This window comes from Haematobia irritans, chromosome 3 (assembly GCF_050003625.1).
Source record: "Haematobia irritans isolate KBUSLIRL chromosome 3, ASM5000362v1, whole genome shotgun sequence".
Taxonomy (NCBI): domain Eukaryota; kingdom Metazoa; phylum Arthropoda; class Insecta; order Diptera; family Muscidae; genus Haematobia; species Haematobia irritans.
In genome coordinates, this window is record NC_134399.1 from 39,994,060 (window position 1) to 40,021,221 (window position 27,162).

At 31.9% G+C, this 27,162-nt stretch overlaps 1 protein-coding gene across 2 annotated transcripts in view; it reads right to left on the bottom strand.

Annotated features, from left to right (window-relative positions):
• Positions 1-11,350: 11,350 nt before the first annotated feature.
• kek5 (leucine-rich repeat, immunoglobulin-like domain-containing kekkon 5 protein) overlaps positions 11,351-27,162 on the bottom strand; it is a 524,846-nt gene continuing 509,034 nt past the window's right edge. For both annotated transcript variants that reach the window (XM_075300232.1, XM_075300233.1), the window contains one exon: positions 11,351-12,831. In XM_075300232.1, the coding sequence (XP_075156347.1) occupies positions 11,609-12,831 (1,223 nt within the window). In that variant the 3' untranslated portion in view covers positions 11,351-11,608. The remainder of the gene's footprint in view (positions 12,832-27,162) is intronic.

The following is a 27,162-nucleotide window of genomic DNA, read 5'->3' on the forward strand; positions in this document are numbered from 1 at the left end:
GCAAAATTTTACTTCTATAGAAAATTTTGTCAAAATTTTATTTTCTTTAAAATTCAGTCTCTTGACAATAATCTTCCAGTGAAATTTTTGTTGAAATTTAGTAAAAATTACCTTTCCGCTCAAAAAATACCTTTTTTGTACTTTCTTAAAAATTGTATTTTCCATCCCTGAGTAACTGGCAAAGTGACCAAAATTTTTAAAAGAATATGCACGTTTGGAAATATCTCTTTATTGCTTCCATCGCTGAATTAGGTTCTTTTCGCAGGTTTTGCGCCATTTCATTTACACATGTGTGTTTGGCTGTTTCGTTGTTGTTGCTATGGCCAAACAAAGCGAGTCATGTTCACAAAAAGAACAACAAACACACATAAAATGCAGAAATACATTTTCCAAAAATGAAATTTGTGGTGCGAGAACAAAAACAATTTGTTTTTTTCGACCGTCGTTTGACGGGCTTTTCAACTAGTATTCTATGATTTGTGCAAGTTTTATAGGTAAGGGTTTTTCAAAATAAAACCTCCAGCTTCTCTTCAACATCTTCGATAAGATTTTTCTATGCAGCTAAAAATATATATTTATTTATATAAAAATATTCATTCATTTCGGGGGGGGGGGTTTGATCCTCCTCACCCCCCCCCCCTGAATACGGCCTTGAGTACATTAGCCGACTTAAATTTTGAGTCTATAGATTTTGTAGAAGTCTATCAAATTCTGTCCAGATCGAGTGATATTTAAATGTATGTATTTGGGACAAACCTTTATATATAGCCCCAAACACATTTGACGGATGTGGTATGGTATCTAAAACTTAGATCTATAAAGTGGTGCAAGTTATAATATAGTCGGCCCCGCCAGACTTTAGACTTTCCTTACTTGTTTTTACTAACATTGTGTTCCACCCTAGTACATTAGCCGACTTAAATTTTGAGTGTATAGATTTTGTAGGATCTATCAAATTCTGTCCAGATCGAGTTATATTTAAATGTATGTATTTGGGACAAACCTTTATATATAGCCCCCAACACATTTAACGGATGTGATATGGTATCGAAAATTTAGATCTATAAAGTGGTGCCGCCAGACTTTAGACTTTCCTTACTTGTTTTAGCATCAGTTTTATAATAGACATTTTCCTGTGTTTGCATACTAAAAATAAGCTTGCCTGGTTCCATTTTGGTTTCCGATCCAAAGAAGCGGAGATTTATACTATGGATGCATTTTCGACTCAAGTTTATTTTAAATTTGAGGTTTGCGTACTTAGGTTAGGTTATGTTAGGTGGCAGCCTGATGTATCAGGCTCACTTAGACCATCCAGTCCATTGTGATACCACATTGGTGAACTTCTCTCTTATCACTGAGTGCTGACCGATTCCATGTTAAGCTCTATGACAAGGGACCTCCTTTTTATAGCCGAGTCCGAACGGCGTTCCACATTGCAGTGAAACCACTTAGAGAAGCTTTGGAACTCTCAGAAATGTCAGCAGCATTACTGAGGTGGGATAATCCACCGCTGAAAAACTTTTTGGTGTTCGGTCGAAGCAGGAATCGAACCCACGACCTTGTGTATGCAAGGCGGGCATGCTAACCATTGCACCTTGGTGTCTCACGTTCTTGCGTACTTGGAAACAGAGAAGAAAAAATAATGATTTGAATTTGTTAGGTTCTTTTTTCTCATTTTTTCATCATGTGGTATAAAGTCCTTTCCAAATTCTGGCACGACTTCAAGTACAATTTATGCAATTCTTCCAGTAACCTTACTCACCTTTGTTTATAAACAGAGAGCCTTGTTTTAGAATTGGGCTAGGCTCGAAGTTTTGTAAATAATAACTTATTAAAACTAGAATTAAAAAAACGTATTCTTTATTTTTTGAATTTTGTAATATAAAATTTATTTTTACAATATATGCTGTATAGTAATCATAATTATAATTTTCTGTGTTAAAGGACTGGTCTTTTTGTTTTTTTGTGTGTCGAAATCAAAATCAATGAAATCATTAGAAATGATAAACAATACTTATGGTTTGTACAAAAATCTAAAACTATATATATGAATATAACACTTGTTGAATGAATTATTTTAACCCATTAAAGGGTAGAGTGATTAACTAAAATATTTATTTTGAAGAATTTTGAAAATATATAATAAAAGGCAAATTAAAGTGTATATTTCATTTGAGAAACGAAAACAAAAACACTACAACAAAATTTCCTTAACCCTGGACAGTCATCCTTCGTCAAAATGACGACGCATAATTTCAATTTCGATCTAAAATGTATTTTAGTCGATTGGGAAATGGTAAATTTAAGCTATACTAATTAAACTATTTTATGAATTTTTGTTGTATACTAATTAAAAACATATTGAATAAGAAAATATTCTCAAATTTGGTTCTCATTTTTGCTCACAATGCAAATTATAGCGTCTTGAAATATGCCGTAGTCAAAATGACGAAGGATGACGTTAGTGTACAAAAAATAAGGATGACTTTCCAGGGTTAAAAAGAGATCACAATGATATAGTACATCCAAAAGTTTAATGTTTCTTTTTTCTTTTTGATGGTTGTATCTTCGAAAAACAATTTGAGCGAATGCAAAATGTTCCAATGATTTATGGATTTACAGTAACACAATAATGACTGTCTTCTATTTGGGTATGGATATCGTTTTATTTCCATGTCCGTCGGTGCGTCGGTAGGTATGAGTTTTCAATTTTTTGTTTTAATTTAGTCTAAAGCTAAATAGATACTATTTTATACATTTCATGACATTACAATTTTGTTTGATTTCTTTTTCTCTATGGTTACCATATTTTTGTGTGTTCGAGGGTTTACATTTCTTTTTATTTTATTTTTTCTGTTTTGTTTTTGCCTTATTCATTATAATTCTTGTTGTTTAACATTCGTCAAGTCTTAGAAATTAATAATTAAAATGAAAAAAATATATGTATATATTTAATTATATGGGGTATGTTTTTTTCTCAATAAAATCTTATTTGCTAATAAAATAAAATTAAAATAAAAAACATTTCTTATATTAAGGCTAAATGTGTAATTCTTAAAAATGTGTGAAGTTTAGGATTTATTTTTATGTATCTTAACTAGTTTTTTTTTTTTGATTAACACTAATTATAAATTCTATAATACAATTGTTTCATTTGTCCAAAGCCCCGCCTTTGAGGCTACATTCCTACGACTATGGTTTTTGTCGTTTCCTGCTGGCTGTGGATGCCATATTATTTCTATTATTTTGTACAGAATTCCTAGCTAAAGAAATATATATTTTTTTGTGTTTCTGCATAATCCTTTACCTATTTATAATTGTTAGTTTTAATCTAGAAAATATAATTAATATGAATATATTTGAACATAAGAATATATATTTATATATATATGTTTGTAAATTTCTATATATAACTTTTTTTCTTTAGTTTTATAAATACATAATTTCTCTCTTTTTTTATGCAAGGTATCTGTAAATTGCAAATGCAATCTGTGTTTCGGAGAAAGTATATCTGTGTATGTGTGTATATGTATACCAGAGCGAGAGAGAGAGAGAGAGAATTCGTTCTGGCATTTTTCGTATAATTACAAAAGTTATTCCATCCTAATGGAGGATTGGTTGGTTTTATATTTTTTTTTTGCAGTAAATTTACATTGTTTCGTTGGATTTAGTCCACAAACTCAATTCGATTCGATACAAAAACTACATCAGTCATTTTGGCACACAATACATTCACCGCTGGCATCGACAATGTTCATTTTTTGTTTGTTTTGGATTTGAAAAAAAAAAGAAAGGAAGATATCATAAATCTGCGATGGTTTTGTTTTTTGTTTGTTTGGTTTCAGCTCAGCCAAATTCATGCACGTAACTTTTGGTTTTACTACAATCTACAAAAAAAACATTGTTATTTTTTTCGTTTGTATTTTGCTTAGGTTTTTGGGAAAACTGTTTTTGTTTTTTTATTTTTCTTTAGACAAACGCTGAGGCTTGCATGAATTAAAGCAAGCAAGCAATGGCCATGAATATGCTTTAGAGCAATGAAGAGATTAAATAACTTTTTCTCGGAAAATAAAATACCCCTGGAAAATGCCAATTTATTCAAATGGGTATTATCATTTCGTTTTAATTTATTATTTTATGAAAGAAGAAGAAGAATAAATGGAAATTTCTCTAAAGTTAAGAAAAAATATATGTACATCCAAAGAAAAAATACTTTCCGACGAAAGGAAATTCCAATTTATTTTCATTAAGAGCACATAAAACCGTATTTATGACACGCCATGCAACGATTGTCTCTAATCGTTTTATTCGCCTTTAATGAAAATTTGTTAGCGTCAAATGAAAAAATCCTTTGCCTAAAATTTCGATCATCAGAAAAGAAAACTCTTCGTTAGTTCTTTTTGTGTTGACAGTACATTTCAAATGGTATTCGTTATAAAATTTAATTAAATTAACCCTTTCACTACCGAAATAAACCTATTGTTACAAACTTTAATTTTCCTTCTATTTTTACTTGTATTAACAGCATGTAGAATAAAAATTGTAATTCTGAGGACCTACCTCAATTACTTCAAGTACTATGTATATGAGTATGTTGTGAAAACTTGATTCTTGAATTGTGAGCAAATAGCTCTGTGAAGCCACCGTGGTGCAATGGTTAGCATGCCCGCCTTGCATATACAAGGTCGTGGGTTCGATTCCTGCTACGACCGAACACCAAAAAGTTTTTCAGCGGTGGATTATCCCACCTCAGTAATGCTGGTGACATTTCTGAGGGTTTCAAAGCTTCTCTAAGTGGTTTCACTGGAATGTGGAACGCCGTTCGGACTCGGCTATAAAAAGGAGGTCCCTTGTCATTGAGCTTAACATGGAATCGGGCAGCACTCAGTGATAAGAGAGAAGTTCACCACTGTGGTATCACAATGGACTGAATAGTTTAAGTGAGCCTGATACATCGGGCTGCCACATAACCTAACCTAACCTAGCTCTGTGAAAATAAGCGCTATTCGAGCTATTATATCTATGGAAGTGTGAGAAAAAATACAAAAAATAACATATTAGTGGTCACCAATATGTAAAATACCCAGCAAAAAAAATTGGAAGTTCTTCTCAAGGCACAACTTTAAAAGCACTTCTAAAAATGTTCTCCCAAAGAAGCTCTTTATTTTAGCTGCACAGGAAGATCTTTTAATTCAATTTTTTATAACTCGCTTTTTTCATATTTTTAATGGAAAATTTAAAATTTTTTGTTCCAAATAGGTTAAAAATAGATTAAAAATTAATAAAATGGTAAAAATTATTTAAATTAAAAAAAAAAAAAATACCAAATCCATTCTAGAAAAGTTGCGAATTTTTGAAAATAGTTGATGCCAAACGTTCCGCACAAGCGTAAGAATGCATTAAAAGTCAAAAAAAATTTTAATTATTTATTTGTCAAATTATCACCAAATTTCTTATTTCACATCCAAAACCCTGAATTCGCATCACACCTTAAGAAGTGATGCAAATCCAGTGCATCGGTTGCTAAAATGGTGGACATCCGTCCTATGACAAGCCCATGTTAAATACATCGCTTCTGTGCCAATTTTGCGCCACTTCCGGATCCAAAAATAACATTTTCACCACTTTTTTGGCGACGCTTTTTTTTTGCTGGGATATTTATAGGTTAGTTAGGTTAAAGCCTATACTTTAAAATAACACCGAGAAATGCATCGAAACTAAGTGTGGAAATAGAGTTTGGTGTCTTTTTCGAATGTCCTCCTAGGTGGCCATCGGTAGTGAAAGGGTTAAGGAAATGATGAAATTAAGGGTATGGTCACATTAGGCAAAAATTCGTATCAAACTTTTTTCCCGGAGCACGAAATATCTGGATGCCATTTTTGGAAAAGACTCCTATTGAGATATAATGTATCCAATATGAGCTAAACATGTTTGTTAGTGTGACTGTGGCAACGTATTCTTTTATGATTTCTGTCAAATATTTGCCCAGTGTGACCATACCGTATGTCTAAATCTAAATTTATGAAAATAATAATAGACTTGTTTTCTTTTAGTACTGAATAGAGGTCTGCATCGAATAACTTTTCACTACATGTATGCAATTCGCTGTCGAATATAGTACATGCACTGTCTTTCTCTCAGAGCGCAAGTAGTGAAGTGAAGAGAACACTTGCTTGTCAAATACCACCAAGTACTTATCCGAAACAATATGTCGCGACCTTAGAATGACAAGGTTCTAAGTGTACACTAAATCCCTATTCACTTAGAACCTTGTCATTCTAAGGTCGCGATGTGTTCCGAAAAAAAGGAACAATAAAAATGTAAGTACTTGAGAAAAAGTACAACATGGATTCTCTTCACTTCACGTAGTACCACAAGTATTTCTCAGTTATGTGCGAAGCAAAACTCTTCATTATTATTAATCATAGATATGTATGTATATCACATATTTCATATATTTATGTATGTCACACACTTGCCTTAACGTTTGCCGTTCTTTATAACAAACCAAAACATATATTATGGAGAGTAACTGTTTTTTTGTATTTCTGAAACTGCACATGGTACATGGAGTACTCTATGAAGTTTTGTTCTCGCAAAATACTCGACGTGATCACTCTGAGTACACTTCAATAAGAGAGAAAGAGGAATATGTATTTGTTGGTAGTGAAGACATCAGAGTAGCAACAAGAAGTTACTCGTGGCTTTTGGTGTTCATCAAAATGTGTACCAATAGTTTTGCGACTCTCTCAAATAGATGTACTCATGTAGCAAGTACACGTGTACTCTGCATTTACAAATGGAATTGTGCAGACCTCTAGTACTGAATACACAAGCCGTGACGAACTAAGTGAAAAGAGAGTACTCGTTTATCCAGGACATGTCTAACACTAGGTAACTCTGGCATCAACTGTTTACATTTTTTAACATAGACCAAGAAAATATAGAGACATACTTTGATAATTCACCATGGTTTTGTTTATTTGCAGTGCGCAGTCATTCCACTCAATTGCACAGTCAAGTGACTCAAATTCTTTTTTTGAAAACGATAATTACCGTACAAATCAGTCAATTTGCATTACAACAAAAAAGGTGTGGATGTACAGAATTTTATATGCCTTCACAATATTTGGCGTTTCATCAAGAAAACAAATTAAAGCCAAATTTAAAAATCACTCAATTGCAGACGTAAAAGAGCCCTCTACGGTGTGCACACAAACTACAGCGCTGTGAATTAACTTGAGATGTCTATACCTTCCTTGGTTTATGTTTTTGATGTATGAAGTGCTCAAATAGTAATAAATATTTACTGCTGCGATTATTTGTGACACACTTACTGTTATTCGATAAACAAACTGACAATACCGACGCAGTTTGCACTAATCAGATGTTCTGAATAGAACACCAATGCAACGATGTTTGTTTTTTTGTTTTTAAATATTAAATATTTTTCAATAAAAATCAAATAAAAAATTTTTGTTGAATATTTATTTAAATTTAATTGAAATTGCTGAGGACTATATTTTTAATTGTTTAAAAGTTTTAACACAACATAAACAAACTCAATACCTAACTCAAAACTAATAAGGAAATTATTATTTTTAAATTTTTATGGATAAAATTAAAGTATATAATTATTTTATTAGCAATACAAACATTTTTAATAGAAAATGGTTCCACGACAGAACTCATTGATTGGAAAAATCATATAAAAAATAATTTATCCAATTTAATATTTAAGTGAACGAATTAAAATATAATTATTTAATTGAAATCGATTCAATTAAAAAATTAATTAAATAAATTTCTGAACAAAAAAAAACTGTACACTGTTACAAAAACTATAATTTTAGGAAATGCTTTTCTTTTTTAGTAAAAAATATAATTTTTTAATTAAAATTAAAAATAATATGGTAATAAAAAAAATTAATTCAAATCATAAATCAATTGTAATATTTTTTATCTAATAGCACCCTTAAACGCTTGCAGAAAAAATAAAAATTATAGTATTTTGTAACAGTGTACATTTTAGTTTATTCTTTAGATATTTGTTTTGTATAAATTAGTTATTTATTTAATTAATTTTTTTAATTAACTCAATTAATATTTAAATTGGATCAATAATTTTTTTAAATTAATTTTTGCGACCAACTAGTTCTATTTTTGAATCATCTTCAATTAAAAAAATTGATATTGCTAATTCCTTAATTAAATTAAATAATTGTTTATTTCGATTTTATCCATAGAATTTTTTAATTGCAAAAATTTTGGAATAGCCCATTACTTTATCGAAAGTCTTATCTTAATTGAATTAAATCCAATTTAAATTCTTATTAATTATTAAACTTCCATAATGGAAATGAATTTTTGTGATTGAAGATATTTGAATTAAAACATACTTTAATTAAATAATTTCCCGTAATTTGACATAAAATAATATTTTTTCTGGCTAGACGCACGTTTTTCGTTTTTATTGTAACAATATGAAAATAAAATAATTCTGCCTGTACATTGGCAGTAAAATTTTCAAATTGCAGTAAAATTTGTTATTTTCTGAAACTAAATTTCCAACAAAAATGTTCACTTACGCCCATTTTCATGTAGCTCCGTTAGGCTTTAACTCCCAGTTAAAAGAAAGTAAATTGTAAATATTTTCTCTCCGGTTAACGTAAACTGAAAAATTTTCAGCAGTTAAGTTCCTAACTGGCATATGGAATATATAGGCAAGATGACAGATAAGCTCATAGTGCGGTTTAAAAGTTCGTTAGCTAACGGAACACTAACGGAGCTTCATGAAAATGGAGGTTAGTCAGAAATATTGCGGATTTTCTGTATGACAAACAGGTGATAATCAAAAGCCTTATTATTTTCTTCAAGCGAAATAAGAAAATAGAGATCGACAGATATCACAAAAAAAATTTATTGTATTTGAAATTCGCCACTTTTTGTTTACCGAAAAAAAATTGAAACCTTTGGAAATATAAAATTATTTTAGTGCTCGCTGTATTCGAAAGAGAAAACACTTCCTAAACTAATTTTCTGTGTTTTATTTTAATATTTTATCTATTATATGACTGCAAAAGAAATGTCCATTTCCATCCATTATGGTCACATCATTTTTAGATTAAAACCACAAAGTCCTACTTCTTCCACAGAAATAAGAAGACGAGAACTTTTTAGTTGTGTTTTTGAAATTAAATTAAACAACTCCCGATGATAAATAAATTGTTTATACCGGTATGACTGGCTACTACTCTCCGATTTGACTGGCCCTGGTTTTGTGGGGGTGGTCAGGACTGTCATTCTTCGAAATAAAGAAAACTTTTAGAAACTTTTAAATTTAATTTTTCCCAACAGCCAAACTGTGAAAACAATGCCAATTTGAGTGAACTGAAAACCAAACCGACTAAAATTCTGAAATTAAATTAACACCGACAATCATCCAAATGCAGAAAAAAAGACAACATCAACAACAAAGACGATTTAAAGAGAAAAGTTTGCTGAACTCAATACGATTGCTAGAGTGTAAAAAAGGCCAAGTCCAAGCGGATGATGAATAATGTCATGCGATTTTTCCTTAATGAAAAACGTTTTCATTTTCCATTTCCATCGTAATGGCCCACATCCATACAATATGATAGGGTGGAATTTTGGTAAACAAGACGAAACAACTTATTTCCACAATAAAAATAGGATTATTTTTCACTGTGAAACACATACAGTGGCTCCAAGCAACTGTTATGCCAATTTTTTTAGAATAAGACAAAATAATTATTAAAAAGTCGTAAAAGCAAAATAAATTATTAAATTATAAAAAAAAACAATAAAACATTACATAAATTAAAAACTAAAACCATTTCTCTTTTTTTCTAATAATAATTTATAAGACAAGATAAAAGGATATTCATTGTTATCTGGTACCACACACACAAAAAAAAATTTTCTGATTCAATCACGAAATTAATTGATCCAATTAATTTTTAATTGAAATGTCTTCAATCACAGAAATGAAAGTATCAATTAAAAAATTTATTGAAGGTCAATTAAAAAGTTATTTGATCCAATTAAAAAATTAATTGATACTATTATTTTTGTGATTGATTATTGTTTCAATTATAAAATTTGTTGAATCAATTAAATTTGTAATTGAATATTTTTTAAAACTCAATTAAAATTTTAATTAGATAAATTTTCGTGAAATTTTTTGTGTGCATGCAGAAATTCAAAAGTCTGGAATTCAGTAGTACGGAAATCTGTGGAACGGTTTTTTCCTAATATGTTTTTTTATTTTAAATTTTATTTTATTTTAATTATATAATGTTTACATTTTTAAATTTAATTTTAAATTTTAAAGTTAAATTTTTGTTATTGAATTACATATTCAAGTTCGTTGTTTCATGTATGTTAAAAATTATTTGAATTTTCTCTTTGTTCTTTATTCTTTATCTTTAACCAACGATTGTAATTTAAATTTAAATTTTATTTATTCTTCTTTTATATTATTATTTATTTATTTATTATATTTTAATTATGATTTTAGTCTTGATTTTAATCTTAATTTTAATTTTATTGTGATTATTTTTAATTTTAAAATTATTTTATTTATTTAGATTTTTAATTTTAGTTTATTTATTTTAATTCAATTTCAATCTTATTTTTAATTTTAACTTTTAATTTAATTTACTTTTAATTTAATTTTTATTATCTTATTTTAATTTAAATTTTTTATTTAAATTTAATTTTATTTTTAATGTTTACATTAAATTTTAATTTTAGTTTTAAGTTTCAATTTTAAATTTTATATTTGAATTAGTTATTCGAGTTCATTAATGCATGTATGCTAAAAAAAAATATTTCGGATTTTCTCTTCATTCTCCAACTAATGGCTTTGAATCACTATCGGAAAGTGTTTGTCCTCTATGACACATGAAGATGCCCAGATATGCTGTTTGAGTCCTATATTTCGCTGTAAGGTTATGAAATGAATACCATTGGAAGTTTGGCATTTTTCAAAAAGTCCTTTATATCGAAAGTATTCTGAATTCAAAAAGGCAAGTGTGAATAAAAGAACACCAAAGGATATGCGAATGACAAAAAAATCACAGCAGAGAAAAACAAGTGATGGGTCAAGCACGTGCACATATACCAGGTCATAAACAACACCAAATGAATTCGTGATTTTTTTCACTTCACACCTGGTGGTGGTATTGCTCACTTACTTTATATTTTATTGGATAGCACCTAGTGTCATGCATGAGGCGAAAAAATCCCGCAGAGAAATTGAATTAATAAAAAAGAAACTGAACTGAAAAGAAAAATCAGCAGGAGAAAAGGGAGAAAATGTAGAAAATTGTTGTTGTTGTTGTTGTTTTATGCTTTTTTTAATGTCACTTTAGTTGGGGTATTTTATTTTTTTCTTCTTTTTATAAATGTTTGTTTCGCGTGTGTGTGTGTATGTGGGATGTGATGTGATGGTGGCCAGCGGGAAGAGGTTTCATCTGTTCACGAATAAGGAGGAAGGCATTACGTTTACAAGCTAAAAGAAACGAAGGGGTCTTCGTGTCAGCCATGTCAGCCATGACAGGAGCTAGGGCTTAGGCGGACTCAACTAAACCTCAGTGCCATCCTCGCCCTCGTCATCGAATAGTTGACTTGTGCTGCCGTGACCATTGCGTGATGTTGTCACGGACATTTTCTTTTTGGGTTTTGGTGGCGGCCGTGGTGGTATTTTTGTTAATTTCGGTTCCGTGCTATTGCCGCTGTTTGAGATCGTATTGGTCGTCGCAGAGTTACCCTGGCTAATGCTGCTGTTTGGGACTATGGTGGAATGGTGTCTTGCTGTGCCGTATAAGGGTTCCGTGTCCGAAGTCGTTGATTGCTGATGTAGTTGATTAACTAATTCATTCAGAGGCTCGTAGAGTTTACTTGTGCTAATGTTGTTGTTGTTGCTGCTGTTGCTGTTGCTGGAGGCGATGGACTTACTGGTAGGTGTATGCTGCTGCTGCTGTTGTTGCTGATACAAAGCCTGTTGTTGTTGCTGCTGCTGTTGTTGTTGTTGTTGTATTTGATTGGAATTTACAGATGTGAGGCTGGGTGTTGCCGGTAATGGACGATCCCTCATGTTATAGCGCCCTGGCGTCTCTTGTTGCTGTTGCTGCTGTTGTTGCATTAGACTCTTGTGCAAATTAAGAGTTGAGCTACCGCCAGCGGTTGTTCGTAATCCCAGATTATCATAGACCGGCTCCACTGCCAATTCAGCCGTGGTCGCTGTCCCAGTTTCACTTGGATTCGGTGAGGTGGGTGATTGGAATTCACTCAACTGTGTCGAATTGGTGGCCGAGGACGAGGGTGCCCAACTTGGCACTCGCGGTTTACGTGGTATTGTCATGTAACCCTGTTTCATCACAACCGCCGAAGTGGTTGCCGGTGAGTAAACAACCGGAGCTGGAACAAATGGTGATTGTTGCTGTCTACTATTGGCTGCGGCTATAAGAGCCAGATTCCGTGACTTTGGATGTTGCAGGGTCATGAAACCATTTGGCGTAGCAGCAGCTATGGTAGTTGTCCCATAAATACCATGAGGAGTCATATGTGCATACACAGGACTGGTCAAGGGTGGTGAACGTATGCCATAGATTACCTGTTCGGGTATATTGGACTGTGATGATTGCATGGAAGGCGATGTTGGTGGCACTCTGGCGGGGAAGGCCAACAAATCCGGTGGCAATGATGTAACATATGTATCGTCCATATAAGTGTGTCGTGTTCGTGGAATTATATTATCTGATGTGGTCATGGAACGAGTTTCATCATCTCGGTGATGCAGGTTGCCTGTAAATGGAAAGAAGAAACAACAATAAAAATGGATGAGTTAAGAATTCCAAATCATTTGATAGATGAACTATATTTTTTGCAAATAAAGGAAATTGCAGTAAGGAAAAAATATATGTATATACCTACGAGTACATATTTGTTTGTTAATTTATCGTAAAATTTTAAACAAGCAAAAGTTATGATTGTATTTGTAAAAGTGAGTGTGTGGTAACACTGGTCAAATATTTGAGCAAAATGAGTGTCAACCTTTTTTTTCGATGAGTATTTTACAAATAACTGGACTGGACAACAGCTTTTGTATACCCTGAACATATGCATATGTGTCCACTACCCAGAAGGAGACAAGTTAGGCACATGGTGTCTTTGGCAATATTGCTGAGGGCCAATACATATCTTTCGCACGATACGCAGAAGCTAGAGCTTTACCCTGATTAGCTTTAAACGCAAGGAATATACAGCAATCCCTCGATTTACGTCGCCTCGGTTTACGTTGTTTCGATTTACGTCGTAAAATTGTTTGTTCCATCCAACTTCGATTTACGTCGTCGGTTTTTTTTTGCAAACTTTATCATAAACGTCTTCCATAGGTGAAATAAGTAGCAACCATAATGACATCGAAACAATTATTTCTGAAATTCTTACCGAATATTCGTCGAATTCTGATCGATATTGCATATATAATGCAATTGTCGAAGTGCACCGAAATAACAGATTTCTTTTCTGAGGAACGAAATTATAGACAAGCAAAGTTTTTTTTTGACACTTACCTTTATTTTTTTTTTGGGAGCCACCGTGGTGCAATGGTTAGCATGCCGCCTTGCATACACAAGGTCGTGGGTTCGATTCCTGCTACGACCGAACACCAAAAAGTTTTTCAGCGGTGGATTATCCCACCTCAGTAATGCTGGTGACATTTCTGAGGGTTTCAAAGCTTCTCTAAGTGGTTTCACTAGAATGTGGAACGCCGTTCGGACTCGGCTATAAAAAAAGGAGGTCCCTTGTCATTGAGTTTAACATGGAATCGGGCAGCACTCAGTGATAAGAGAGAAGTTCACCACTGTGGTATCACAATGGACTGAATAGTCTAAGTGAGCCTGATACATCGGGTTGCCACATAACCTAACCTAACCTACCTTTATTTTTGAAGTTTTTTTTATTATGTACACGCACATACATGGACTTAGGAGTAAGTATGAGCAATTTTCAATTCGGTTTACGTCGTATCGATTAACGTCGTAAAATTCCGGAACCAATCACGACGCAAATCGATGGATTACTGTAATTGATTGTGTCGTTATTGAAATCGGTTATAAGGAATTTGGTATTGATTCCGAGCCAAAGACAGAATACAAATTTTAGTAAAAAATAGATTAATTTTAGAAAATTTTAACTAAAATGTATTAGAAACGCAGATTTCACGCCGATTTCAACAAAATAGATAAATAATTTTCGACAAATTCAAGAAAATGTATTATTTTTCACTTGCTAAAGAAAATTCCGTAGTTTGAAGGAAAAAATTGGAGTTCAAAATTGCAAAAATGTCTTTAGTGCCATACGAAGTTCAAGGTGGGCGCATTATTGGTAAAATGTACAAATTTAAAGAAATTCTGAACTATGTTGTGGAAGACACGAATTTAGTTCATCTTTATGCTTCAGTAATGTATAATTTTTCCCTATGTTTAGTTAATTTAACTAACTTACCCAAAAAGTTATTAAAGCCATGGAAACTTTCTTAAAACGTAATAATTCCGTGAACTAAAATAGAATTATCTATTTTTATCTAACGATCAGTGTTGTCAAATTAGCTTTTTTCCCGCTTGATTTGGCTTTTCTTGAAGTCGTTTAGCTGGGAAAAAATCCATTTAGCTTTTAGCGTTTTTCTGGCTTTTCAGGATCATTTTAGCTTTTTTATTTTCGACATGTTTCTATTGAAATATGAACAAAACTGCATTTTTATCTAACAGTTGCTGTCAGAATAAGATTTTCCACATATTTTAAAGTTCAATTCAAACATTAACAATGATTCCCGCCATTATATGGCGCAATTTTGAAGCAATTACACCTTGCTGTAAAGTTTCTGATGTAGTGTTGGAAATTTTGGTTACTTTTGACTACTCGTTACTACTCTATACTTTTAAATTGAGTACTCATTACTACTCTACTTAATAAAAAATTCAAAAAAGACATTTTGTGTAATTTTTAATAATATTTTCTTCTTTCCAAACAGTTAAGAAAAAGAATTCCATCTTATAATATATATTTGGTGCTTTTGGCATTTGGGGAGTTGGCATCACTGATAAACGCCTTGCTGTAAAGTTTCTGATGTAGTGTTGGAATTTTTGGTTACTTTTGACTACTCGTTACTACTCTATGCTTTTAAATTGAGTACTCGTTACTACTCTACTTAATAAAAAATTCAAAAAAGACATTTTGTGTAATTTTTAATAATATTTTCTTCTTTCCAAACAGTTAAGAAAATGAATTCCATCTTATAATATATATATGGTGCTTTTGGCATTTGGGGAGTTGGCATCACTGATAAACGGTGTAACAACTTTGAAAGGCGCCAATTTTTTTACCGGCTTTTGCTAAATTGCAAACATTTATTTGTTAGTATTTGTTTTGTTTATTTAAATGTATAATGTATGTGTATCTATTTTATATGTCCAAAGAAAATATTGTTTGTATTATTCAAACATATTATGTTTCACCTTAGGGCATACACTGGTAGAAGAAAATTTTAATGAAAATTTCTCTGTGTGGATATATTTTTAAGGCGCCCATTGGTTACTTCCATTATTTTACTTGCAGCATATTCTCTCTCTCTCTCTCTCTCTCTCTCTCTCTTTCTAAACACATATATGTTTATAGGCTATTTCTAAGTTAATATATATTTACATCCAAGTATATTATATTTCTAAACATTTTATGTCCCAAACATAATATGTTCTAACATATTAACATATATGTCCCAAACATGTTATGCTAGTTTATGAACATTACATTATGGGAGCCACCGTGGTGCAATGGTTAGCATGCCCGCCTTGCATACACAAGGTCGTGGGTTCGATTCCTGCTTCGACCGCACACCAAAAAGTTTTTTCAGCGGTGGATTATCCCACGTCAGTAATGCTAGTGACATTTCTGAGGGTTTCAAAGCTTCTCTAAGTGGTTTCACTGCAATGTGGAACGCCGTTCGGACTCGGCTATAAAAAGGAGGTCCCTTGTCATTGAGCTTAACATGGAATCGGGCAGCACTCAGTGATAAGAGAGAAGTTCACCAATGTGGTATCACAATGGACTGAATAGTCTAAGTGAGCCTGATACATCGGGCTGCCACCTAACCTAACCTAACCTAACCTAGTTTATGAACATTACATGCTTGCACTTAAAAATGTTGTGTTAAAAATTTTGGGTTCCAAACATATAATTTTTACACCCAAACATATGAAAAACAGTCTTCTTCGTCCGTGTATTCGTAAAATAAATCCTATTGCTGAAATTTTATTCTGTCTCAGAGTATATATTTCAAATTGCCTGCATATTAAAGAACAATTTTAATTTTGTGACCAGAACGTCTTAAATATAAATATCAAATTAAAACAAGTAAGGAAAGTCTAAAGTCGGGCGGGGCCGACTATATTATACCCTGCACCACTTTGTAGATCTAAATTTCGATAACATATCACATCCGCTATATAAAAAGTTTGTCCCAAATACATACATTTAAATATCACTCAATCTGGACAGAATTCGATAGACTTCTCAATTTTTTTCTACAAAATCTATAGACTCAAAATTTAAGTCGGCTAATGCACTAGGGTGGAACACAATGTTAGTAAAAAAATATGGGAAACATTTAAATCTGAAGCCATTTTAAGGAAAGTTTATTTATGATTTATCGCTCGATGTATATGTATTAGAAGTTTAGGAAAATTAGAGTCATTTTTACAACTTTTCGACTAAGCAGTGGAGATTTTACAAGGAAAATGGTATTTTGACCATTTTTGTCGAAATCAAAAAAACATATATATGGGAGCTATATCTAAATCTGAACCGATTTCAACCAATTTTGGCACGCATAGCAACAATGCTAATTCTACTCCCTGTGCAAAATTTCAACTAAATCGGAGTTAAAAATTGGCCTATGTGGTCCTATGAATGTAAAACGGGAGAAAGCTTTATATGGGAGCTATATCTAAGTCTGAACCGATTTCAACCAAATTTGGCATGTGTAGCTACTATGCTAATTCTACTCCCTGTGCAAAATTTCAATTAAATCGGAGTAAAAGATTAGCCACTGTGGTCATGTGAGTGTAAATCGGGCGAACGATATATATGGGAGCTATATCTAAATCTGAACCGATTTAAAAAAAAATTTGGCACACTTGACTATAGTACTAATTGTTCTTCTTGTGCAAAATTTTAAGCAAATTAGGGTAAAACTCTGTCTTCTGGGCCCATATAAGTCCATATCCGGCGAAATATATATACGGGAGCTATATCGAAATCTGAAGCGATTTCTTCCAAAATCAATAGGGTTCTATTCTGAGCTAAAACACATACTTGTGCCAAATTTGAAGTCGATTGGACTTAAACTGCGACCTACACTTTGATTACAAAAATGTGTTCACGAACAAACGGACATGGCTATATCGCCTCAGGAGCCCACCCTGAGCATTTTTGCCAAAGACATCATGTGTCTATCTCGTCTCCTTCTGGGTGTTGCAAACATATGCACTAACTTATAATACCCTGTTCCACAGTGTGGCGCAGGGTATAATGAATACAATTAAGTTTTCATTTTTTTTTTTTTAATTTCAATCAAAAATGTGACTTTGATATTTTTTTTCTACACGCTCACAAAAAATCGCTTCTGTAACATATACTCCCAAACATATTTTGCTTCAAGCATATACATTTTTGGGTATTGCCCAAACATTTATATGTTTGATCTCTTCCAATATATAATATGTTTGAAAGCATATTGGTCTAAACAATATATGTTTGGGTAGTCTAACTTCCAAACATTTTGTATTTTTGCATCCAAATTCAATAATGTTGTCTTCCAAAAAACAATATGTTATTATGTGAACGTATAATATGTTTGGAAGCATTTTGCACCCAAAAATATTATATGCTTAAAAAAAATTCTCCCAAACAATATTGTGCTCAAAATTTTATTTATTTATTTATATATTTACAGTCATAATGAATTATGAAAATAAACAGGTAATATAGGTGCTAACAACATAGGTTTTCGACCTGAATGCTCAAAATTTTGTTTCTGCCCAATTGTATATTCCCCCACATCTTTCTCACTTCCACGAGATTTTTTAGTTCTTAGCACCTTTTTCTGTAATACAAACATTGTAGAAGAAATTATTCAATTTTATTATGTTTTTTATTTTAATTTTACCTTTTGCCGGACGGGGATTCGAACAGCGGACCACACAGTTTGTAAGGATCAAAGAAGTAGCTGATCAATTGCCCAAGGGAAAATAAAATGTTAATTTTGTAATAACAAGCAACAACCACCAACTTAATTCAATATCGCTCCCTGTAAAAGAGCGCTCCAAGCTACTAAACACATATATGTTTATAGGCTATTTCTAAATTAATATATGTTTGCATCCAAGCATATTATATTTACAATCATTTTATGTCCCAAACATAATATGTTCTAACATATTAACATATATGTCCCAAACATGTTATGCTAGTTTATGAACATTATATGCTTGCACTCAAAAATATTGTGTTTAAAAATTTGTGTTCCAAACTTATAATGTTTATAGCCAAACATATGAAAAACAGCCTTTTTCATCCGTGTACCTATTGTTTTAGCTATTTTTTGGAAAAATCTAGCCGTTATTGGTGAAACAATTCTGGCAATGCGCTTTTCCAAATTGCTTAAAAATGACTTTAGTTATAAATATTTGCCTTATTTTTTACAAACATTCTGCTCCGTCCCAGGTCATTAGCCGGTTTAAATTTTAAGTCTAAAGATTTTGTGAAAGTGTAACATATGTTGTCCAAATTAGATTTAAACATATATGTATATGGGGCATAAACATTTATATATAGTGCCCAATTCAATATGGTATCGAAAACAAAGTGGTGCAAGGTATATAGTATGGTCGATCCGCCTGACTTTAGACTTACTTCTTTTAAATATATTTGATTTTCGAGTTTTGTCGAGTTCAGTCGACTTTACAATTTTTTTCAAGTTTGGAAATGACGACTTGTTGACTGTTTATGCTTAAATGAGGTTTTTTATGTTTATTTGTATTAATTCAAAGTTTATTCGCCTCTCGTTAGAAAATGTGCACTAGGCTCTGAATGCAGCCATGTGCTTCCAGCACAATTCGTTACATTTTCTAACGAGTCGCGTTGTTGTCGTTTAGCGCCTTTCGGCATTCTAGCTTTTGTTCATTATTCGTTATTGGATTACGTCCTTGTAAGAACGAGTTGAAAAAAAACTAAATACTGATCTCCCAAAATTCTATAAAATTACGTTTTATTGAAGTATTATTGAAAATAAAAAACTAAATCGGCGTTTTATTTATTTATTTATTTTATTCTCGGTGCTACGCATTCATTGACTTATCGACTTTTAAAATTTTGAATTAGTCGAATTGCGACTTTAGCGATTATGGAAAATTTGTCTGTATTTACATATGGAAATTTATTTATCAATACAAACAGACAGTCTACATCACTTGAGTATTGAAGCCAAAATAACCTACTAAATTACATAATTTGACAGTCTATGAAGATGGAAGACTTGAATAAAAAGTGTTTCTGCTGAGACTTTAGACATTGAAGTTCTCAAGCTATATATATAACAAGATTGTCATACATGAGCACATTTACTCATATACACATATTTTAGTATGTTAGTATACTATGTATGTACATTCTTTATAAACTAAATGCATACATTATGCATTGTACGTCACATACATACGAGGAGTTTACTTTGTAAATCTGAAATTGTTGCCATGATGACTTTGCCTTGGCTGACAGAAATCGCCCTGTGCCTTACTGTTGGAGTTGAAGGCGTTTTAACCTTTTGGCCAACATACAACTTGGTATTGCTGTTTCGTTTACTTTTTCATATTTTGTTAACTCAATGTTTGCCTTGTAGCTGAGTTTCGTTTTTATTTTTTTTATAGTCTCTTTCTTTGTCACTGTGGTTCTTCTGCTTGTTTATCCTTCTGTTTTTTTTTTTGGGATCTGGTAGCCCCTAAGGGCTTTTTTTTTGGTGCTGTTGCTCATTTCTGTAGATGTTAGGGCTGTGAAGCGTAACACGATGTTCATTTTAAATGTTTGGATTAAATTTTGTTATGGATTTTCAGATTAGTAGAAAAGAATCTTTAAATTTGGCAAAAAGTAAAGAAAGCGAAAGAAAGAAAGAAAGAAACAGTCAAAGCGTGAAATTGAACGTCGACCAACAGAAGTGCGGAAACTTTTTTCACTTGATTGCCTATCGCAGAAAAAGTTACTTTAACAGCAGAACGAATGAAGCCATTGCTTAATAACTCTTTTTCTTTAAATCTTCAAGAGATTGCTTTAATGGTTTCTGGCGAAATAAAATTTAGCCACAAGGAGCACTGCAAAAAGATTCAACCAAGAAAATGGAGGCTTCTTGTTTGAATATTGACTTTTTTAAAGTTGGCATTTGGAAATGGGACCATTATAAAGAAGTCAGTATCGAATATACTTGTTTACTTCAGGTTGCTATTATGTACACTGAAAAAAAGCATACTCGGTTTCAAAGATTTTGTCTTTGCTTTAAAAAATTTGGTATTGATTCCGAGCCAAAGAAGCGGAGAATACAAGTAAGGATACTTTTAAGACACAATTCTCTTTTAAATTTAGGTTTTGTGTACTTGCTTCTAGGAAGCAAATTTTAATTTTTCGCTTTCTCAGCTTTTTTTTTCTTCATATGCTATAAAAGTCCTTTAAAAACGAGTTAACGGCAACTTTATTTTCCAAATTAGGACTCGACTTCCAGTAGAAATTATGCTATGTTTGAAGTAAAAAACTTCTTTAAAATAAAGTTTTGAAAAACATGTCCTATATTTGAACGATTTTTTGCTTTGTAGTCAATATGCAAAAAGACAACAAATTTAAAGAAAATTTCATTAAATTTAAATAATTTTTCTGAATTATTAAAGTCAAGTTGACGTTAGCCTATAAATTTTCATGTTAAGATACCCATTTTAAGTTAAATCACTTATTTATAAGGACAATACGAATTCGTTGAAAAGTTTATCGACTTTTGGACAAGCAAAATAACTTTATTTTAGAGAAATGCGTCTTCTATGCTAAGCAAAATTTGTATTCGTATTTTAAAGACATGAAATCTTTGACCTCACGACAATATTTTTTTCAGTGTATAGACCGCTCTGGCATATTTATACCAGTGAATATTAATTTTATTGTCTATGGGAATAAAGTTATTGGTGATGAAATTCAAGCGTGATAGTGTGATAGCGTTATATTTATTTTTTTTTTTAATTTATTATCGTACTAAGTGATACAAAACTCAATAAATAGACCTAAAAACATGCATCACAAAAATTTTTAACCCTTTCACTACCGATGTCCACTACAGAGGACATTCGAAAACGACTCCAAACTCTAACTCCCCACTTAGTTTCGATTTATTTCTCGATGATATTTTAAAGCAGAGGCTAAATAACCTATAAATATTTTCCATATTGCTGGGCACTGTATTTTCATAACACTTCTGGACAATAAACGAAAAATACACAATTTTGAGACAATTTGTCTACTGTACGTCTCTAGTAAATGGATATTCGTATAAAAACTATAGCCTATATTATTTCAGATTCTTTTTTGATTTTTTTTCCAACACTTCAACAAATATTACAGACCAAATAGCGTTTAGTTTCCTATGACCATTTGGTCACAATTCAAGAATTAAGTTTTCAGAACAAACACATATAGCTTTATAAATAATTGAGATAGTCCTTTCAAATTGCAATATTTTCTCTATATGTATAAATTTGACGTATTTCTTTCAATTTTGCATTTAAAAAGCCTGAACACCCCTTATTTTGAAGGTGTTGCCAAATCAACCGTTACAAATGTAATTAAAGTGTTTGGGGAACATTTGTCGACAGCCAGGAAGTCTGGATCGGGGGGAAATCGAAAACCGGAAGCCGCTAAGACGACAAAGAGAGTTGCCGGTAGTTTCAAGCGAAACCCTAACCTCTCTCTCCGAGATGCCGCAAATAAGCTGGGTGTATCGTCTACAACCGTGCAAAAAAACGAGCCGGACTATCGACTTACAAGAAGGTAGTGACTCCAAATCGCGATGATAAACAAAATACGACGGCCAAAGCGCGATCCCGGAGGATTTAGCTTTTTTGAATTTGCATCACTTCACATCTTAAGAAGTGATGCAAATTCAGTGCAACGGCGGTTAAAATGTTGGACATCCATCCTATGACAAGTCCATCCCAGTAAAAAAATTTGGAAGTACTTCTAAAGGCACAACTTTAAAAGCACTTCCAAAAATGTCCTCCCAAAGATGTTCTTTATTTTAAGTGCACAGGAAGTTCATTTGAGTCAATTTTTATATAATTTGCGTTTTTCACATTTTTAATAGGAAATTTAAAATGTTATTGTTTCAACTGTATTAAAAATAGATTAAGAATTAATAAAATAATGCAAATTATTTAAATTTTGCCGAAAAAATGCTAAATCCTTTGTAGAAAAATTGCGAATTTTTGAATATATTTAATGTCAAACGTTCCAGACAAGCTTTATAATGCATGAGAAATCATGAAAAATTTTAAAAATTATTTATTCGTCAAAATATTACAAAATTTCTTAATTCACATCCACAACACTGAATTTGGATCACACCTTAGTAAGTGACGCAAATTCAGTGCAACGGCTGTTAAAATGGTGGACATCCGTCCTATGACAAGCCCATGTTAAATTCATCGCTTCTGCGTCAATTTTGCACCACTTCCGGATCCAAAAAGAACATTTTCATTACTTTTTTGGCGACGCTTTTTTTGCTGGGATGTTAAATTCATCGCTTCTGCGCCAATTTTGCACCGCTTCCGGATTCAAAAAGAACATTTTCACTACTTTTTTGGCGACGCTTTTTTTGCTGGGTACTTGTTGTTTTTTTTCTCTTATGCCGAAATATTAAAGGCAACTTCGTATACACAATTGTTAAGCATTGTAACCATTTTGAAATTAAAGCAAATGATTACTGCTTAAGACAGAAATGAAAACATTTCCTTGCTCTGATAATCGATCAGAGATGACACTACCATACAAACTCATACAACATCAACATGAAACTTAATGCGTTCAATCGCAAGCAATCTATGTACACTGAGAATCATTGCTCTCAATGGGATGAAACAGCACTCAAACCAAATATCAAATTTTTGGTTTCACTATCTCAAGGAATGTGTAGTACAAGCAAGACATTTTAAACAAATTCAATTAAAATTAGGTCAACTAAGACTTGTAATGTAATTTCAGTCTTCTGGTTTGTGCATTATTAAATCTTTTGGGAGTTTAAAAGTAATTGTATTCAAATCTAATTGTAGTCAAAAGGAATATCTATTTCAGATTGTTTTTTTTTTTTTTTTTGCAGTGTCCTTAGTCCTTAGAGCATCCGATGTCATTAGGCTAAAGTATGTCCTTTGTCATTACGGATGCATCAGTTAGATAGAACGTTGTTGTCAACAACAATGACGACAACTTCTTCTTCATCATCAAACAACAGCACATGGAAGCAGCAATAGCAACAGCAACAATGACAACGGCAACAACATATTTTCGTTTCCTTTTTGTTGACTTCCGTTTTCCTCCCACAAAAATTGTTAGCAAATTTGCAGTAACTGGATATGTCGTCTATGTGTAAGTGATTGAGAGTATGCTCTATGTAATCCAAATAGATTCAGAGGTTGGTGGGGTAATGTCAACTGGGAGCCATGGATCTGCGTCTCTATGTGTGTGTGTGTGAATTTAGATTATTACTGTACAAATAGACAATCTCAAGTTTGTCCTGATATTGACATATTTTGACATACAATTTGTAAATTTCTCATTTCCTCCATCCACCCACCACCCATCCATGTTGATCTGTATCCTCTTGTAACTGTCTTAATTACAAAACATGTTGTGTTTAATTTCGGAACATGTCCACAAAAATTGATGTGAATGTATTATAAAGTTTGTGTTGTATGTTTGTACATTTATGCATAATAATTTATGGGGATTTTTTTTGTGTATTTTTGTTGTCTTTGCTATAGTTGATATGCAAATGTAAAAGAAACACAATTTCCAATGTTAATTGCAGGCTTTAATCTCTGTTATGAAAAGATTTCTTCACATGTCATATTTGGCTAATGCGATCAAATGCAGCGACATCCATTTTTCGAGTATAATTGGCCATGCGGCCAATTATACTTTCTTGAAATACAATATTCGTTAAAGCAAATTGCGAATTATAATCAAATAAATCAGATAAAATTTAAAAGAGTCAGAAGATTATTCTGGATTGTCAGCATATAAAATGTAGAATGCATGACTATCCCAGCAAAAAAGCGTCGTTAAAAAAAGTATTGAAAATGCTCTTTTTGTATCCCGAAGTGGTGCAAAATTGGCACAAAAGCGATGAATTTAACATGGGTTTGTCATAGGACGGAAGTCCACAATTTCAACAGCCGTTGCACTGAATTTGCATCACTTCCAAAGGTGTGATCTGAATTCAGTGTTTTGGATATGAATTAAAAAATGTTGTGATATTTTGGAATAAAAATAATTTTACTTTAATTACAATTTTAAATGCGAGCTAATTGGACATGAAGATTAAGGAATTGGTATTATTATGCTATTGATGTCCAATTAGCTCGCATTTAAAATTGTAATTAATGTAAAGTAATTGATTTGGACGAAAAACCAGCCTGCGTTGATATCAGGCTAACATAAAAATAGTAAGCTACGATGAGCCCGTCGTAAAAGGTAAACAAAACACTACTAATGTTGTCGTTAGAATTGTTGTTGTGTCCTTGAAACCAGTTTCAAATAGTTATCACAGTAGTTGTTGTTGACTGGAAACAAGACATTGTGTGATCGTTCACCAATCAGGTGAATTCAGCAATGCCTCTAAAAATAGATTTCAATCTGTTGTTGCAGTAATGTAATAACAAATTGAAATCGAAAAAATAAGATTAAGGAATTGTAGCTATATGAGAAGATGATGCAAAGTGGTGGTGAAAAAATGATTCAACTTGGGAGAAATGATTCTCGTGTGTAATTTCCATAAGAAATTAGCATATAAGACCCAAATTGAATCATCTCACCCAGTCAGATCTTACTAGAGACTATGGAAATGTGGATTAGCCAACACTGAAACATATGTATAGTCAGGCTTGTAAAATGGGTATCTGGCATTTTCTTTTTAATAGCATAATAATACCAATTCCTTAATCTTCATGTCCAATTAGCTCGCATTTAAAATTGTAATTAATGTAAAGTAATTGATTTGGACGAAAAACCAGCCTGCGTTTAAATCAGGCTAACATAAAAAAAATAATTTTTGTTATAATTTTTATTATTTAATTTTTATTATTTATTGTCGAAACGTTTGACATCAAACAAATTCAGTCTTTGGTTAAAATTCAGTTTTTCTGAAATGGATTTAGAAATTTTTCGAAAAATTTGTATAATTTGTACCATTTTATTAATGCTTACTCTGTTTTTAACCTATTTAAAAAAAGCTAAAATTACCCGTTAAAAATATGCAAAAGCGAGTTAAAATAACTTCCTGTATTGTTAAAATAAGGAGGACAATTGTGAAGTAGTGCCTTTAGAATAACATGCAATTTTTTTGCTGGGATATATACTCTTAACCACAACTGTGGTACAGGGTATAATAAGTTTGTACATTTGTATGTAGCGGCCAGAATGAGCTGTCATAGACCCATCTTTTAGTATATCGCTCGTTTTAGAATATGGCATAGAGCCTTTTTCGGTACCAGAGACGATCCCTATTGATTATGTAAATAATCTGTTCAGATTTAGAGAGCTGCCATATATATGTTTATAACCGAACTAGTCATAAATGATAAATTTATCAACCGATCTTCTTCGAATTTCATACATTCAAATATTTTGTGAGTCTCCTAAATCTTGCAAAAGATCAGTCAAATCGCATCAGATTTAGATATAGCTTTCAGATATATCTTTCGCCCGATATGCATTTGTATGGCCCTAAAAACAAAAGTTTGCTATTGATTAGTTTGCAATTGTTAGTAGTTTTAAGTGTACCAACTTTGTTTCAAATCGGTTTAGATTCAGATATAGTGGTCATATGACCACAGAGGCCAAAGTTTTAAGTTACGTGAAATTTAGCAAAGGGAGCATAAATAAAATTCTAGCTATGCATTTTAAATTGGGTTGAGATCGGTTCAGATTTAGATCTAAAGCCCCCATATATATCATTCGGCCGATTTCCACTCATAAAACCTTATCGGACAAATTTTGTCAAAATCGGTTCAAATTTAGATACACTGAAAAAAATATTTACGTGATATTAAAGATTACGCAACCTAAATTTTAGGATGCGAAATTTACAAAATATTAAGGACAAATTTCTTTAAAATAATTAAATTTTAATTAAACTAAAGTTTGTAATCTTTGCTTCAAAAATTTTTTTCATTAAATTTAGGACACAAATTTTGTAAATTTGCGTCCCCCGTTAAAGTAACATGTCTTTGAACTAAGGCTTATTTTTCTTAAAGTAAAGAAACACATTTTTCCTTTAAAGAAATTGTCCTTAAATTAACTGAAATATTGAAACTTTAGATTTAAGATAAAAACGCTTCAAATATACGCTAAAACTTATTTTGAGGATTTAGCGTCTTTGGTTTAATGTGTTTTTTAGAATTAAGAAAACATTTTTTTTACTTTGAAGTATCCGTTATAATTTGGATTTTTAAATTGGCATTTGTTTGTACGTGAGTACCTTTATTAATAAACCGCGAAAAGAGAATTAAAATTTGATAAATGATATTTGTATCCTAATTTTAATTTTATTGGTCCTAGATTTAAAGCCAGATAGGTCGCTACAAAATTTCTTTATTTTAAAGAAGCCGCATCTTTGGCTCGGAATCAATACCAAAATCCTTAAGGGAAGGTCAAAATCTTTGAATCCAAGTAAACATTTTTTTTGAGTGTATATTTCCCATATATAGCTTTGCCCGAAATACACTTAGCCAAAGTCCAAAGTTTATTCTTAATTTGCTTAAAATTTTGTACAAA